The sequence below is a fragment of the Brachionichthys hirsutus genome, chromosome 12 (genome assembly GCF_040956055.1).
Source record: "Brachionichthys hirsutus isolate HB-005 chromosome 12, CSIRO-AGI_Bhir_v1, whole genome shotgun sequence".
In the NCBI taxonomy this organism is placed as follows: Eukaryota; Metazoa; Chordata; class Actinopteri; order Lophiiformes; family Brachionichthyidae; genus Brachionichthys; species Brachionichthys hirsutus.
Window position 1 is genome coordinate 1,485,755 of NC_090908.1, and position 16,305 is coordinate 1,502,059.

A 16,305-nucleotide genomic window follows, 5' to 3' on the forward strand; every position below is an offset into this window, starting at 1 on the left:
TTTGGCTCAGCGAGACAAATTAATTAATTACGCCTCAGACAGGGTTGGAAACCGTGAGGAGGTGCCGTAGATCTGTCCATTTTCATGCTGCATTCAAGACATCGGTGTCGGAGATCGCTAATCAATCACGGCCTGCATCGCGACTGGTGACCTGGACGTCACAAAAGGTATTGAGTGTTAGTTTTTAGAAGGATGAACATTGAGCCCACAAATCTCCCGCTGTATTGGTGTGAGTTTGACTGTTCTTATTCTATCAGGCTGCCCGTGTTGTTTTCTGAGTTGATTATTTGAACATGAGGGCAGGAATCATCACTGAAATAGATCTAATCTACGTGGTTTATGAGGCCAGGATTTTGGTACGTTCTGATTTTCATTTTTACCTTTACAAAGTGAAAAGTGTAAGCAGCAGATTTAAACTAAATGTTTCTCGACTCGCCAATCTTATTCTGCATTTGTTGTTAACCCGAACCCGGTGCTATTCTCAAAGGGGGGGGGGGGGATTTCTTAATGTATGAATGCCACAGTGGACCAGTGTTATTTTTCTCTCAGAAGTAGGATGGGTGTTGCTGCATGAGTGAAATGTTTCTGTCTTACAAGCCAGTAGAAGTGGGTGCAGGAAGCCTGCTCTCTGTGTGCCCAGCGTTCACTGTTTGGGGGGGGTAGCTACAAACCATCATCAATCCCCTATTATGATCAGTGGATGTGATTGGCTGAAAGGCCTCCGCTGAAGGGACCACACGCTGTAATTTCATTCTCAGTTAAATAAAAAAGCAAGCCAAGCCCTCATACAGCAACACTCAGGCCCTTCAGTTCAAGTTATCGTATATAAATATATTTATTTACAGTTCAGAAAAATGCCATTCATATAAAAATAGTACTGTACCTATGTACAAATCGAATCGTACTAAAGGGTGTGAGCTATAAAGTGTACAATAAATGGACAGGATGCAAGCGTCCAGATTATTTACTGTACTTGCACTTCAGATAAAAGCGGCTTCAACATGTGTTGGCATAGCAACAGACCTTCCTCAAACAGAACTCAAATTTGTTTTACTCAACATCAGAGATGCATCCTGAAGGCCAGTGAACTTCTGTCTCCACCTTTTTCTCTCTGCGTGCTCAAACATTCCTTGAACCTGGAATCTCCGCAGCTGCAGCTGCGAGGGATGTGAGCGTCCTTAGTTAAAGTTGAACTTAAAGTTGAAGGGGCCGGAGCCGAACGGATTGAAACCCTGGAATCCGTGGAAGCCTCTGTGGAAGCCGTGATGTTGCTGACTCTCCGGATCCATGGGGTCCTCGCCGTGGTCAAACTTGGTTCTCATTTCTAGAAAAACGGCAACAGAGCAACTTAATATACAATTGTCATGACATTCGCAGCCTAATATTAACGTTTGGACGGGCTGCAGTCACGTAGGCTTCCCTAACCAACACAAGTAGGGCAGGGCGTCTACAAAGTGCCCTACATGACGGCCGATCAGGCTGCAGAACCCACACTTCCTACCTGGGTCTGTGAGAACCTCTTTAGCCCGAGCAATATCTATGAACTTGTTCTCGGCCGCCTTCTTTTCTTCTGGATCTTGGAAGTTGTCTGGATGCCACTGCTGAGCCAGCTTCCTGTAGGCTTTCAGAATCTCCTTTTTATTGGCAGTTCTGCGAGAATGGCGAAAGTAGAAGTAGCACATTTAGTAAAGACAGAATCAGCCTCAAGTGTAAAAATAAATGCCGTTTAGTCTTGATTTCGGCTACCTTAAATGGTGTCTGGGGGTCTCAGTAGTGCGTGATAATTGTGATGTATGGTTTCTAGTGTGGGAGGGCTAACCCTAACGCCCCCCCCCCCAAGGATCTTAAATTCCATGTTGCTACCACTAGTTGGATACACCCAGAACCCCCCGTGTCGTTCCCACCTCTTCACTCCAAGGATCTTATAATAGTCCTTCTTTTGGGACTGCTTGAGGAGTCGCTGAGCTCTCTCCAGGCCTTCTTTAAGCTGACGGTCATTCTGGCTGTGTTTCGCTGCCGTCTCATAGTCCTTAATAGCTGAAAAATAAAACTGAGAGATGAAGCATTTACAGGATGAACAGAGACCGAGGCCATGCATGTATGAATAGAGAGACGGGTAACCTCCAAATATGGATTCTGAGTATTATTATCCATCCATCTCACCACCTTCATTGCCCCTTTAAAGCTACACTCAACCACATGTTGCACCACCAGTATTTGATGTTCAACCCCAATACTTCAAACATCACATCTGGACATAAAATACAGGCAGATAGTGACAACACATCTGTGATATCCAGTATCCATCTTTCAGGTAAAAGGATGACTGGACAGATTATTCTGAGGATTTCGACACGCTATGATTTAACAATAGATCAGAGGCCATTGTTTCAACCTAATCTCCACAGCCAGCCAAGGAGTGCATAATTCTGGCCAGCAGTGTGGGGCAGCTCTGCATCCTGCACTGTGCTCTACACCTCATTTTAATTTGTATGCAATAAGCAATAACAGGTGATGTTTGTAGAGGTTTATACGCTTTCTGCAAATCACCGATGGGCATCCTTGTTGAATTGAATCTACATTTCATTCTCAGATTCAAACAGAAGAGACATTTACTGGAGGCGAGCGTCCTCCTCTGACTCTACGCCCAATCAAGGCTGAACCGCAGAAACGGCTGGATAATTGCAGTTCAACACAAATAATGGAGTTTCAACTCAAATCTCGGCTTGAACTCCAGAAGATTTATGGGAGTAATTTCATTTAAATTGTTTTCATCAGCAGATGGTTCTCAAAAGTACTGCTGTACTAGTATTTCCTCAGTATTTTAATTTTATATATATATATATATAATTAGATACATGATACCAAGTACTGTAGCTATTTTAAATTACAATGAAATGATGAACAAAGGACTACATCATTAAAAAACAAAGACTGCCACACGCGCCTCCTCACCTTCCTCGTACTGCTCGTCCTGGACGTAGGCCTCGGCTCGGTCCTTCAGCACGTTAACATTCTCTGGGTCCGCCTGGAGGACTTCAGCGCACACGGAGATCGCTCTGCTGGCCTGCTGACCCTGCTGCACCACGCAGAAAACACCCTGTAAGAGCTGCTGCTCAGCGACGGCAAAGAGTGGGCCGACCCGCTGGGATCTTACCCGAGCTAGCGCGTGGCAGATTCGCTCCTTGGCAAGGGAAGAGAACAGCTGCACGTTGGGCTCAGTCTTCATAACCGCCTCGTATTTGCTCACTGCTTCTTCATAACTAAAAAAATAAAACACACACAAACCAGGAGGCAGGTTTGAAAAGCAGCGTCTCTGTCAGCGTAGCAGAATCACTGCCCCCCCCCCCCCCCACTTCCATCACGCCGCTCAGTGTCAGATTTGATATCAGGATAAGAACGCCTGCCTGTAAACCCAGACGGGGAGATCCTGGGTGCACAGAGGGATGACCCTTTAACAGGGCTACACGAACACACGCTCACCTCTGCTCTCGGATGAGCTCCTCTGCAGACCGGATCTGCTTGTTGAGCTTCTTCACCTGCTTGTAATGGCTGAAGCACTGCTTGTGATCAGGATCGAGCTTCAGGCACTCGCGGACCTCGCTGCAAATCAGGGTCGAGGGGAAGAAGAGTCACTCTGGGGTTCGGTGCCTTTTTAACCGGTGAGCTCTGTTGCTAGGTTACAAATAGCGGACCAGCGTTACAGGAAAAGTGATGGGCAGCATTCCAGCTGTCAGATATCCGAAATAGATCACACTTGTTTTTTTTTTTTTAAGTGTAGCATCCACAGACAGGCGGCACTTAAACGGTTCACGATGATTCTGTAAGCTAGATCGGTGGGGAAGATTCAGCTAAAGCTAAAGGAGGATAGTTTGATCTCACCTCACTACAACAGCAGCTTCAGAGCAGCTGCATCCGTGAGACGTTTGCTGCTTCGTAACGGATGTTCTTTCATAGCGCGTAAAGACAGACGCGATAAGCAAGGCCTCAAATCTACGACACTTGACAACCAGAAACCGACCCCGAGTCCTGTAACGCCCGCCGCACGGCGCCAACCGTCTGGAAGCCGCTCTTACGTGAGCGACATCTCGTGGTCGCCAAGGTTGTAGTAGATGGTGCTGAGTTTGTAGAACGCCTGGGTATTGTCGTTCTTCATCTTGGATGCAGCTTTAAGGTCCCCGATGGCCTTCCCCATCTCTCCCATCTGAATGGAACACTCTGCTCGCATCTCACGTGAGGTCACATCCCAAACGCAAGTCTGTAAACGGTGGACAGGAACTCATAAACTCTGCTTTACCGGGAACAGAGACAATGTCGTGCGTGCACGTAAATCAGTCAGCGCTGGCGTCTTGCCTCAACGATGCCGTCGAGCAGGCTGGCAGCCGCTGAATACTCCTGCCTGATGAAGCTGCTGCGAGCCTGAGCCACCAGTCGCTGAAGCTCGTCCGACTTTGTGAGCTGACAGTGAGCCTCCTTCTCCTCCTTGTCATTGGGGTTGGACTTGAGCTGAGAGATCAAAAGGCAAGATAATTAAAATAGCAGTTAGAAAATGAAGCGAGCATTGTAAGCCAGAGATCTGAAAACTCAAACGTCCTTCAGCGGAGTATTCGATATTATACGTCTTGTATTTCTCTCTTAAAGCGTCGCCCATCACAGGAATTGCAGCCTTTTTTTATTCTGCAGGTCCATGACATTATAAATCTGCCTCATTATATCCCTAGAATGAGGATTATAACACTTACAGGGAATAGTATAGACTTTACAAATGGAGAGATGGACATACAGAACCTGGTCCCAGTTTATACGACACAAGATACCAGCAAAGTAAGGAAAACTTTATTTATTTAGCACCCTTTGAAACACGTTTCCATTAAAACAAAGTACCTCACATAAAAGAAGAAGCAAAACCCTCGTCTCCCTCTCAAAGGAAGACGCGTCACACGTGATTGAAATGACAAAACGTCCTGTTGCCCGAACACGCCAACACCAGCTTATCAAAAATAGTTTCACAGCAGCGCAGGCCGACCTACGGATCACGCTGCTCACGAGGAACTGAATTAAATGTGTGTCTACAATTTATTTGAATTTGTTGCACCTGTTAATTTCACCAACAAACCTAATTTAATCAATCACGTAGTCGAGAAAACATCAATACGGTATCCGTCAATACAATTGAGTTCATTTGTTAAGACACAGTCTCTAACTTTAAAAGATGAAAATGTTAGAATCGGCTTTCAATTCGTATCCAGGTTGCAGATCAACACTGACATCTGGTGAACCCGACCGGTCCAAGGAAACGGTGTCCTCCTTCTGTCGCTGCAGAGCTGCAGCTGGATATTCACGTACTCACCACCTTCTTAAAGTCGCTCTCCGCTTCATCCAGCCTCCCATGCTTCAGCAGGAGGTTCCCCCTCTGAAGCCGAGCCTGTTGGGAGACGGAAAGTGTTCGGCGTCAGGCTGCAAATAGAGGATTATCACAGCAGACAGAACCGGCTCTTCTTTATTCCTTTTGTGTTGGCACGATTTCTTTATTAGTCGAGCTTTCACAAACACTGAAGTTGAAAAAACAAAGTGCTGGTTGAAATGACAGCTTCAGCATATGTTCCCTTGTTTTTTTGATGAGGCTAAAACAAACAAGCATGGAGTGCGAAGAGTTTCCTCTTTGCGGCGCTTGGTCCGCTCCGACACAAACAAACAGCGTTCTGCTCCTTTGGGTTAACATTTGGACAGACTGTTCAGCCCTGCTCCGATCCAGGCGACCGGGGAGACTCACGGATGTGAAGTCCGGTTTGAGCTCGATGACTTTGCTCAGATCGGGCAGCGCAGCCTTCGACCTCCCCATGGCGAGAAACACGGTGGCTCTCCTGTAGTACGCCGCGTAGTTCTTGGGATCGCCATCTCAAAAAGAAAGGAGGCTTAACTAAACAAGAAGGCTGCACAAACATCACCAGAGCATGAAGGCATGCGATGGTGAGACAGACGATCTGCCTTGTGATTCTTTATTATGGGGGGGGGGGGGGGGGCTGTTTTATTATGACAGGGCAGACTTTACATGTTCCTGCCACTTACCCACAGCAGCATGGAAATGAGACAAGGCATCGGCGAGCTGGCCGGCGGCGAGCAGCTTCTTCCCCATCTCCATGTGATTGTCCAGACTCCCCCCGTCACATTTCACTCCTGGAAACAGATGCATGACTGTGTGACGACCAAATACTACTGGAGCGCAGTACTACTAGAGCGCAGTACTGACTGCTCTATTTACTCACTGAACAACGACAGCCGGCATCGTGCCATTAAAACGTAGGAAGTTTAGTTAGACTTTGACATTTAGCCTTTAAGGGCTGACTATTGACACCAGAGAGGCTGTTATGCTAACATACTAACATATGTCAGTTGTACATTACAACCGTTAACCTATAATATATACATCTAAACCAGGCTGCCTGCTTAGCTATAGCTAAGTTAGCTCAACCCTGGATTACATTACCACTAACATTAGCGTGGTTGAAATCAAGCTGCGAGAATCGGCCGAGTTTAGTTAAAGTTAACGTGATGACGTCACTAGGTGGCAGAGCAAAGCGTCTCGGGTGAGTTCCTTACCTTCATATCTCAGATCAATCAAAACCAGAATATACGGGATGTACGTCAGTATCGTCCGAGCGACCTGATCGGTGGCGACCATGGCTCGACTCTCGCCCGGTTCGATCCCCGCGGACTGTGGACTCTCTCTTCGACTCGACTCCCAGCTGTCCCACCATGTGTTGACTTCTGCCCAGCATCGCTGCTCCCACTTCCTGGTCCCAGCAGGGCAGCGGCCACGCCCCGCCGGTCGTGGGTGCCTGTGATTGGCTGAAATGTCCTCGAAGCCCCGCCCACCCCTCGTTGGCTCAACACACGGGAGCCACGGCAGCACTAAACGGTCCGTGCGCGGGTACGTGCGTGTTACTTTCTGTTAGAATTTAAATGTCCTGCCCTCAAACCGAGAACGTAGCAGTTACTGCCAAATCAATGTGTTATCAGCAAAAACAAAAGACAAATAACTCTTTATTTATTAACTACAGTGTGAGCAGATAAAGTACAAAAGCATGTTTGGATATAAATGTATAATAATATATGACACCTCCTCGGTGTTCACTGTTCATGGGTCATATCTGGCTGCTCTTTAGTTGTTTACCGTTATTTAACACTCAGTTTAATGTTAGTCTTGCATGCGCAGGCCTGCACACAAGATAAAGTGAATCAGCCAAACTCTTGGGCTCGTAATCTGAACTGAGACAAAGTATTGATACAGTTGACAAAACATGAGACATATCTCTGATCCCTGAATGGATGCACAATATATTTTCCTTTCAAGATGCCTTCAAATACTTCTTTCTGAATTCTAAATCATTTTGAGTTATGTTTTGAGGTGCGGTTAAAAATCCAACCCAGAATGAGAAACACGTTGATACTGCATATACACACACACTTTATATTCTTATAGGTGATCTGAATGAGTGATGTTATTATGTCACATACCACAACATGGTATCTTTTGTGAAGGACAGAACTTCTTCTTCATATGTAGCTCCCTGTCGTCTCTGTGGAGCCGGCGTCCCTCGAGACGCTGCTGACTCGGCTGCTCCTTGACTTCTGGCTACCGCTGCTTCCTGTGCGAGCCGAGGAAGCGATGCTCTTTTTTGTGGGAACAATTGTGTACGGGTCGCGATACTGGTATTCAGGAAATCTTTTGGGGCTGAAAGGATTAAACACGTGAAAAATAAAACACTTTTTTATTTTGGCAGTGAATGAGAGCTAAAAATAAATTTTTGGCACAATCAATACTAAAGCTGTAGCATTTTTACCTTGAGTGGCAACCTTCATTCCCTGCAAAGATACTTAAAATGAGACCCCCAACAACAAGTAAGGTTGAGCCTCCCCAGCCAATGAAGACGCCAACGCCTATTTCAAACCTGGCAGTAAAGAAATGGAACATTTAATATGCAGTTTTTCTTTCTGAAATCAATCAATAAATGCTGATACGCCAGTAAAAGTGAGCCTGTTGATGATGATGATGATGATGATTAGTATTATTATTATGTCACTTAATTGCCTGTACCTCTGGGGTTTGAAGTTAGGGTCTTGGAATTCTGCTCTAATTTTGTTTCCATAATAGGAGAAGGCGACCATGGCTGACATCCCTGAAAAACAGGCACATGGTGATTTTAAGGTTAATTATGTAGTACTGTATATTGAAACGGGACTATAATTCGTTACCTCCGATGAGGTAGTTCATCCCGCCGGCAAAGGTTACTCTTGCATTAGCAATTTCTGACCCCCCAATCTTCGTACACTTCATTCCCACTAAGACCAGAATAGACCCGAAGAAAGCCAGGATTATGGAGATGATGATGAGAGCGCGGCACATGTGGATGTCCCCTGTCCAGGAACAACACAACAGTGTTTAGCGCGCGTCTTCAGACATGACTGAAAATAGTTTTTCTTGTGCTGAACCAGATGTTACTTACAGTTCAGCGCGAGCATGGATGGAATTCCCTTGCAGTCAGAAACTCCAGTTGAATCAGATATGCAATCCTTCCACAGGTTGGAGAAGTAGTTTGAGGTGGTCAGGACTATGCTGTCCACTTCAGACCAGGTCCAGATCTCTGTGGGCATGGTGGAACAGACCAGGATCCATCCGCACACGCAGACCACGAAGCAGCCGATCTCCATGTACATCACCACCGTCCTGTAGCTCATGCTCGCCTCACAGTGGAGCCCCGGACAGAGAAAAGGCGAGTGTCCAGTGCTGTCCTCCTCAAAGTTCCTCCTGAGGTACTGCAAGCAGATGGAAACGCACACCCGAACACAAATACACAAAAGGCAAAAGTGGTTTGTGTATATAATCACATGTTTTGCCTTGAAATGTGGTTTGAAAAGGTCACTTTGGTGCGTGTTTGTTGTTGGTGTGACACCAGCATGGGTTCGCACCATTAGACTCTCAAGTCTAAAGCGGAGAACAAGGAAATTACACACACATAAAACACGGAGAAAGTTTATTCTTCTTTTTGAATGGTAAAAGTACTAAAAAGTACTGGCTGTGAGACAGCCCATAAGTCGTTCTTGACCTTTACAAAGGCAGGTCACGTCATACAACAGGTGACGCAGTCTACAAGGCAAGCAGGTTGCTGTAGGTGAGTGGGTCACATGCAGGACCTTTGCCCTGCGGCGTGGAGTTTATGTTCAGAGGTAGAGGAAGCTGGTTTCCAACTGAAACGCAGCCGCGTACGATGTGAAGCTACAAAATCACTAAAAAGTAAAATGTTTCTTGGTTTAACTTAGATCCCATCAAATTCTGAGAGCAATCCGAATACAAAATAAATCTGGATTTTCCCATTTAATTTCACACACAAAGCAAGTTAAACCGTTTGTCAAAAGCTGAAGTGCTACGACTGTTCTGTATGAAATGTCTTGCCTTAAATATTACCCTGGAAATTAAGTCATGAAACTAGTCAGCCATGACAGAGGGTGCCGGAGGTCACTGCAAATCTCTTGGCAAGCTTTATCCGGGAGAATTAAGACTAAACATTGACACATTTGCAGGTAAATCCATCATTTTTGTAAAACTCATATAAATCGCTTGGAATCCAAGGATGAATGCGTCTAGGAAGATAGAAAAGATGAAAAGAACAATAGCAAATCTTTCAAGCATCAGTGGAATAGAAGGGCCCTTTGTGTTGACGAGGACCGTGAGTGTGTTGGACGCGTGTTTACCGTAAACCTTCGGGACGCAGCTGCTTCAGGTTTCATCCCCTCATGCGTACACAGTGAAATCACTTCTGTTGTGTATTTAATATAGAGACAAACAAACACAAACAAGTTGTAGCTACCTGAAATGTCTCGTTATTTTTGTCCAACCCACTAAAACCCGACTGACAGTATATAGGTCAGTTAATATGGGTGATGTTGGCTCATGAAGCTAAGTCCTGTTTATAGGCTGCAAAGTGCTAAAGACAATCACGAGTAAAATAATCATCATAGACAATAATCTGAGGGACACCATTCTCATATCAACACTTTTTTTTACTTACACATTAATATACATTTCCTAAATCACAACATACTGTAGATAGTGACTGATGAGTAAACAAAAGACAACGTATTCTGTATGACAACGAAACTTACAATTGTTCCTATAATGCTTGGAGGAGGAAGATGAAGATGAAATCAATGCTGATGATCAGTTCATGGTTTTTGTTTTGAGGGGTATTTAAAATGTCAGCCTTTTATACATCTTCATAAAATGTAAGTAACACATTGTTGCATTTCATTGACACGTTTTTTAATTATCACTGAAATCAAAATGTCTAGAAAGGAGCTGCATGTCTGAATAAAATATATGTATTTAACAGAAGGTAAAGAATGAATGCATTTATATAAGAACAACAAGCAGCTGTCTGCATATTAATGATTTCTGAAAGGAGAATGTCTGTGTGTCAGAAAGCTGGAATGAATTATTGCTCAAACTCCACCTAAACTACACAAATGCATCTCTTTCTGAGTTTTTTGTCGGTGTTGTTTGGGAAATCTTTGAGATCTTGGAACTGCTGGACCGTCCTGAGCCGGGATACGATCCGTACAGCCTGGAAGTGTCGTAGTATCCGGTGTACAGGGTTCTACCTCTGGAGCGAGGAACAGCGTACGTGTTTCCTCCGTAGGCATATACCACGGTACTGCAATAGCAGAACTCTGTTAGTGACGTGGTGTGATGTCAGCAGCCACTGATAACATGGCATAGATGGATGGATTGGATTACCTCTCAGGTAAGATTGCTCTGTAGACCGTCACAGCGTAAAATACAGCCCCTAAAAAGATGAAAAAACATCCCACCAGTCCTAGAAATATGGGGGGTCCGAGGTCATACCTGGAATTGAGCAAACAGAGGAACTTGTGATGCACTGGAAACACATCCTCACTATAGGAGAATATCTTTCCAAGATAAACTGGAATATAAATTGGTGTTAGGAAATGTACCGTAACTCTCCTGGGGGGAGGATTGCAGCAAACGTTCTCCTGGCAACCCTGTTGATGTATAAGCAGTAGGCGGCCAGATCGGACACACCTGCGTTCAGAGGGATCGTTGAAACCGAGAAATAATGAGGGCAAAACATTTGTGCCATTTACAGGGGCTAACGCGCGTGTGCGATCACCTGCAGCGAAATGAAAGACTGCTCCAGCAAAAAGCATTTTGTCCTTGGGTTTATCGGCTCCTCCTATGTACGTGCACTCCATCCCGAGGAAGCAAAGCACGACGCCAAAGAATCCCAGCGTTAGCCCGCACATTAGCAGCCCTCGCACTGCCTGGACATAAGCTGGAAGGTTCAGGAGAGAGAAACACGAAGGGTTAAATAATCATAAAGCTCCTTAGGACAGGTCTGGAACGGAGGGTGGAACACTTACGGGTGACGGACCAGAGCACAGGGAAGTCTCTACAGTTGGTCACAGCCGTGGAGTCGGTGAAACAGTCCTTCCACAGGTTGGACCAGTACCAGGCCACTCGGATGATGAAGGAACCTCCCTGTCCTCCTATTTGGCTGATCCTCCAGAAGTCCATGGCGATGCTGCACAGCACAAACAGCCATCCCAGCGATGTCAGCAAGAAGCCACATATCTGGACGAGACGTTTCCTCATGGTGGAGGCTGCTGAGCTAAACCGGTGAGCTTCCACTCAGGTGGAGGAAGATGGCACCAAGCGTCTCGTCATCATCGTGTCACTAGTGTTTGTGTGGAGTGTTTACTGTAAACGGTTCTGGAGTGTGCCTCCCCTTTGAGATCATTTCCAGCACCTCCAGCTGCATCATCAGGGTTTTAACTGTTTGTGGCAACAATAGCTCTGATATGTTCACATTATTATTAATTTTAAGCGTCTCTTTTTACCCAATACGTTAAACTGCATCAAGTAAAACGCGACTCTCTGTGATCTTAAAGAAAAACTGAGGCCATTTTCAGGCCTGCTGCAAAAGCAGGAGCTGGAATGATGTAATCTGATGACGAAACAGGAAATCACACACATTTATTTATTTGTAACAATTTTATTTCTGTTCATAATCAGCCAAACATTCCACGACATAAAAATCACATTTGTTGGCTGTGCTAATGGAAAACGAGAGAATCCGTGTCTGACGCTATTTTAAATATTGTTAAAGTATACTGTTAAAGACACAAAGTGGAGATGTCTTCCAAAACCTTTCAAAAGGACATAAATAAAATCAGAACCCAAGCATTTGCACCAAACGCTCCTGATCTGGCTGCTGAACTACATTAAACACGAAACAATAACGTTCAATAAACAACTATCAAATATAGAAATTATAAATTCCCAAAGATGATAGAGTAAACTGCATCATTACACTTTTACATTTCTACCTGTAAAACAAATATGCAAATAGTTTGAACATAATTCCTCATGAGCCACAGATCAATATCAAACAACCAATCTTTGAAGCCCTGCATGCAGCATCTTACTGTAGCCCGAGATCTGCTTTGACTGAAAGTATTTTGCACTCTAACGCTTCACACATACGCATTCTTATCAAAGTGCTGCACCCTGGAGGAGTTGCTGTAGTCCGGAGGCCTCTGGGAGGAGACGCGAGAGTGAGAGGCAGCGCCTTTATAGATGTAGTGTCGCTGACTGTGGCTTTAAAGACACACACAGCAGGTCATTTACAACACGCACACTTTGTATAGTATCTAAATGACACGTTTTACCCATTGCACACCTTTTGGTGAAAGAACCTGCAATGGAGAAGCAGAGGATGCCGCCTCCGAGGATGCAGAGGATGGAGCCCCCCCAGCCTATAAAGAGCGCGGCTCCCAGTTCGTACCTAGAGGCAAACACCAGCACTTTATTATGATCATATTTTCTTACTTGCTTGAGCTGCATTAAACCTCTCTGTGGTCACAGCGCTCACTTCTGTGCGATGTACATTGGGTCGAAAAACTCTGATGTTATCTGGTGGGCGTAGAGGGAGCAGGCCGAGAGCGAGCAGAGGCCTGAGAAGAACAAGCGAAGAGGAATCTAATTAGACTCGCAGGTTTACGGACATGGCACAGACTCCGCTGTACTTACCACTGAGGATAAAGTTCACACCAGCAAAGCAGGCAACCTTTGCTTTATTTTTGTCGGTTCCTCCAATTTTGGTGCATTTCATCCCAATGAGAGCGAATATGGAACCGAAAAAGCCCAGACAGACGGCGGCGATCATCAGCCCCCTGCATGCCTGGATGTAGCCTGCATGAGGTCAATGTACAAACAATGAAAGCGTCAAAATGGCACGCTGCTCTGTGGTTCCGCATTGTGTTATCATAACGTCAATGAGTTATTGGCCTTGCGGACTACTTTACACAGAAAGCGAGATGCACAATTTGTCATGAGCGAGACTCCTTGTTTGTCCGGAGGCACTCAGCTGGAGTGTGGCGACTCTCTCTCGGCGTGAAACTTCCCATTGAGTTGCCGTTTTGAGACAAATATTAGCTCGGAATGTAACGCCTGAAACTGGTCAACCGGGGGAAACGGTGCCTGAAGGTGCCTGAAGGTGCCAGTAAAGCAGCCGGGCTGGGATAACGGCGCTAAACATTGACACAGTCCGAGTGAAGTCAGCTGTTTGCTGAAGAAAAGATATCCTGCTTGAATTCCTCTTAGTTTTTTTTAACACATTAAGCATAAGATGCTCGGAAACTGAATGTGAACTATATTATCTCCACACAGCATTAGCACGCACTCTTCACTCTGAGACAAATACATTCAACAATGATCGACCGAAACCGATGGAGAACCACGAGACTCCCAGACGCACGAAACCGCCCAACGATAGGAGACGTAAACGGGGCAGACCGCTCAGCGCCAGCATTGAGGGGAAGTCTTTGCAGTTGGTGACCCCAGTTGAATCGGTGACGCAGGCCTTCCACAGATTGGACCAGTAGGTTGCCGTGGTGATGACCGTTCCGTCAAGCGTAGACACCTTCCAGTATTCCGTCGGTACGGTGGAGCACACCAGCACCCACCCAGAGGTGGCAAGAACAAAGCCCACGATCTCCTGCAACATGCTGCAGAGAGGACTCCGCCACGCCGCCGGAGAAATGAGCTAAAGCGGAACGCTGGTGGAGGCTGTGGCCCGGCTCCGCGCCTCGCCGTTGGCTGTGATTGATGGTTAATGTGTTAACTGTTATATTCCGTAGGGAGGGGTTTTAAACGTCAACAAGTTGCCTCTTACGAAAGGTGGCCACCCTCTCAAACTGGAGACGGCCCTGCGGCTCAAATCACAGAAAACGGGGACTGAAACTCCTCAATCAGCCACGATGAGGTCAAACGTTTCGTTTCATTCATTTCAGTGAATAAATAAATCACTTTGGATTTATTTATATATTAATCTGCTGACACAGAGCAGAGACATGATCTAAGGAATCTGTCTCCTTCACCTTGTTTACTCTATCACTCACCTGGAGGAGCTCTATTTACTCCATCACTCACCTGGAGGAGCTCTATTTACTCTATCACTCACCTGAAGGAGCTCTATTTACTCTATCACTCACCTGAAGGAGCTCTATTTACTCCATCACTCACCTGAAGGAGCTCTATTTACTCCATCACTCACCTGGAGGAGCTCTATTTACTCTATCACTCACCTGAAGGAGCTCTATTTACTCCATCACTCACCTGGAGGAGCTCTATTTACTCTATCACTCACCCGGAGGAGCTCTATTTACTCTATCATTCACCTGGAGGAGCTCTATTTACTCTATCACTCACCTGGAGGAGCTCTATTTACTCCATCACTCACCTGGAGGAGCTCTATTTACTCTATCACTCACCTGGAGGAGCTCTATTTACTCTATCACTCACCTGAAGGAGCTCTATTTACTCTATCACTCACCTGGAGGAGCTCTATTTACTCTATCACTCACCTGAAGGAGCTCTATTTACTCTATCACTCACCTGGAGGAGCTCTATTTACTCTATCACTCACCTGGAGGAGCTCTATTTACTCCATCACTCACCTGGAGGAGCTCTATTTACTCTATCACTCACCTGGAGGAGCTCTATTTACTCTATCACTCACCTGGAGGAGCTCTATTTACTCTATCACTCACCTGGAGGAGCTCTATTTACTCTATCACTCACCTGGAGGAGCTCTATTTACATCACTCATTTACAGCGTGTCACTCAGTTTCTGTCGGATTACAGACAAGTATGTTAATCTTCAGTGAGAACGGAAGAAGCCTCTTGGATGAGAGGCGAAAGTCATTTGCAAGTTCATCTGAGCCCACGTGACTAATGCTGCTGTTATAACACTACCGCCACCATCAGGCAGACCTGAGAATAGCAGCGCTATTCATTCAACAAGGTATTCTTTTGCCAAAAAGAAATAAATATTTCTGACATTAATTATACTGTCTTTTTAATTCACTCTTAAACAGTGAAATTGGAAAGATGTTTAGTAAATGGAATAAAATGACCAAACAATTAAATCCAAACATCAAATTCTAATTCTCGATGACTAGGTAAAGCAATCGACTCAGAAAATTAGTCAACACAAATAGATACGAACACAGATAACGGTTAATAGACAGTTGCTTATCAAATGCTTTCTCATTAGAACAGAAACATCTACATCAAAAAAAGCAAAATCCACCACTTTAAATTCAATCACTTTTGCCACAATAGATGATATCAAATATAATGTATTTTATTTCCTTCTTATTGACCTGCTGCTTTATTTAGTCTGAAGAAGCTGCCATCACTCAGACACACGTCCAACCAAATGTTTCACATTTGCCAGTTAACACATGATCCAGAACAAAGATTATTTTTGACTCACTTGGTCAGAAGGAGGTGATCGTTTGAGTTTTGTCACTAAACTGAAAATTAATTTGCAAAGACTCGTGATGATATCTCCTTTTATGATTACACCTGAGACTCCACAGAACTAGTTCAAGTTCAAGAACCAGCCAGACGCCGTCTGCTCTGACTGACTCTCCATAACGGAACATTTCAGCTAGAACACATTGTTTAGTATTACTTTACTGGGAACATTTCATTTCACAGAAACGTTCAGAGAGGCTATACATTATACACATAATAAAATGCTAGTTCTTTGGACATAGATTGTCCACTGCGCATGAAAGTAGACTTCTTCCGTTGAGCCTTTGACAGAGTTTGACTACTTGTTTTTCAAAACCCATTTTTTAAGCCGAGCTGATTTATTGGTGGAACATTTGATGAAGCTCCTTCACATGTCTTTATCTTGCTACATGCGCTGTGTCCTA

General features: G+C 45.0%; 4 protein-coding genes across 4 annotated transcripts; all 4 read right to left on the minus strand.

The window, feature by feature from the left end:
* Nucleotides 1-810: 810 nt before the first annotated feature.
* dnajc3a (DnaJ (Hsp40) homolog, subfamily C, member 3a) lies at nt 811-6,723 on the minus strand. The gene is made up of 12 exons (XM_068746245.1): nt 6,601-6,723; nt 6,070-6,177; nt 5,774-5,898; nt 5,351-5,425; nt 4,354-4,506; nt 4,077-4,258; nt 3,484-3,603; nt 3,158-3,263; nt 2,956-3,076; nt 1,905-2,037; nt 1,502-1,650; nt 811-1,324 (listed from the first exon to the last, which is right to left on the minus strand). Exons 1-12 carry the CDS (start codon nt 6,680-6,682, stop codon nt 1,179-1,181), a joined length of 1,500 nt encoding a protein of 499 aa, XP_068602346.1. The 5' UTR covers nt 6,683-6,723; the 3' UTR covers nt 811-1,178.
* A 765-nt stretch (nt 6,724-7,488) lies between these two features.
* On the minus strand, nt 7,489-8,801 carry cldn10c (claudin 10c). The gene is made up of 5 exons (XM_068746654.1): nt 8,508-8,801; nt 8,257-8,418; nt 8,099-8,180; nt 7,845-7,952; nt 7,489-7,735 (listed from the first exon to the last, which is right to left on the minus strand). The coding sequence occupies exons 1-5, from the start codon at nt 8,737-8,739 to the stop codon at nt 7,558-7,560; spliced, it is 762 nt and encodes a 253-aa protein (XP_068602755.1). The 5' UTR covers nt 8,740-8,801; the 3' UTR covers nt 7,489-7,557.
* A 1,715-nt stretch (nt 8,802-10,516) lies between these two features.
* Nucleotides 10,517-11,680, minus strand: cldn10l2 (claudin 10-like 2). The gene is made up of 5 exons (XM_068746655.1): nt 11,440-11,680; nt 11,190-11,351; nt 11,014-11,101; nt 10,796-10,903; nt 10,517-10,712 (listed from the first exon to the last, which is right to left on the minus strand). Exons 1-5 carry the CDS (start codon nt 11,669-11,671, stop codon nt 10,517-10,519), a joined length of 786 nt encoding a protein of 261 aa, XP_068602756.1. The 5' UTR covers nt 11,672-11,680.
* Nucleotides 11,681-12,552: 872 nt separating this feature from the next.
* cldn10b (claudin 10b) lies at nt 12,553-14,087 on the minus strand. The gene is made up of 5 exons (XM_068746656.1): nt 13,874-14,087; nt 13,109-13,270; nt 12,951-13,032; nt 12,759-12,863; nt 12,553-12,676 (listed from the first exon to the last, which is right to left on the minus strand). Exons 1-5 carry the CDS (start codon nt 14,082-14,084, stop codon nt 12,553-12,555), a joined length of 684 nt encoding a protein of 227 aa, XP_068602757.1. The 5' UTR covers nt 14,085-14,087.
* Between the last annotated feature and the right edge of the window lie 2,218 nt (nt 14,088-16,305).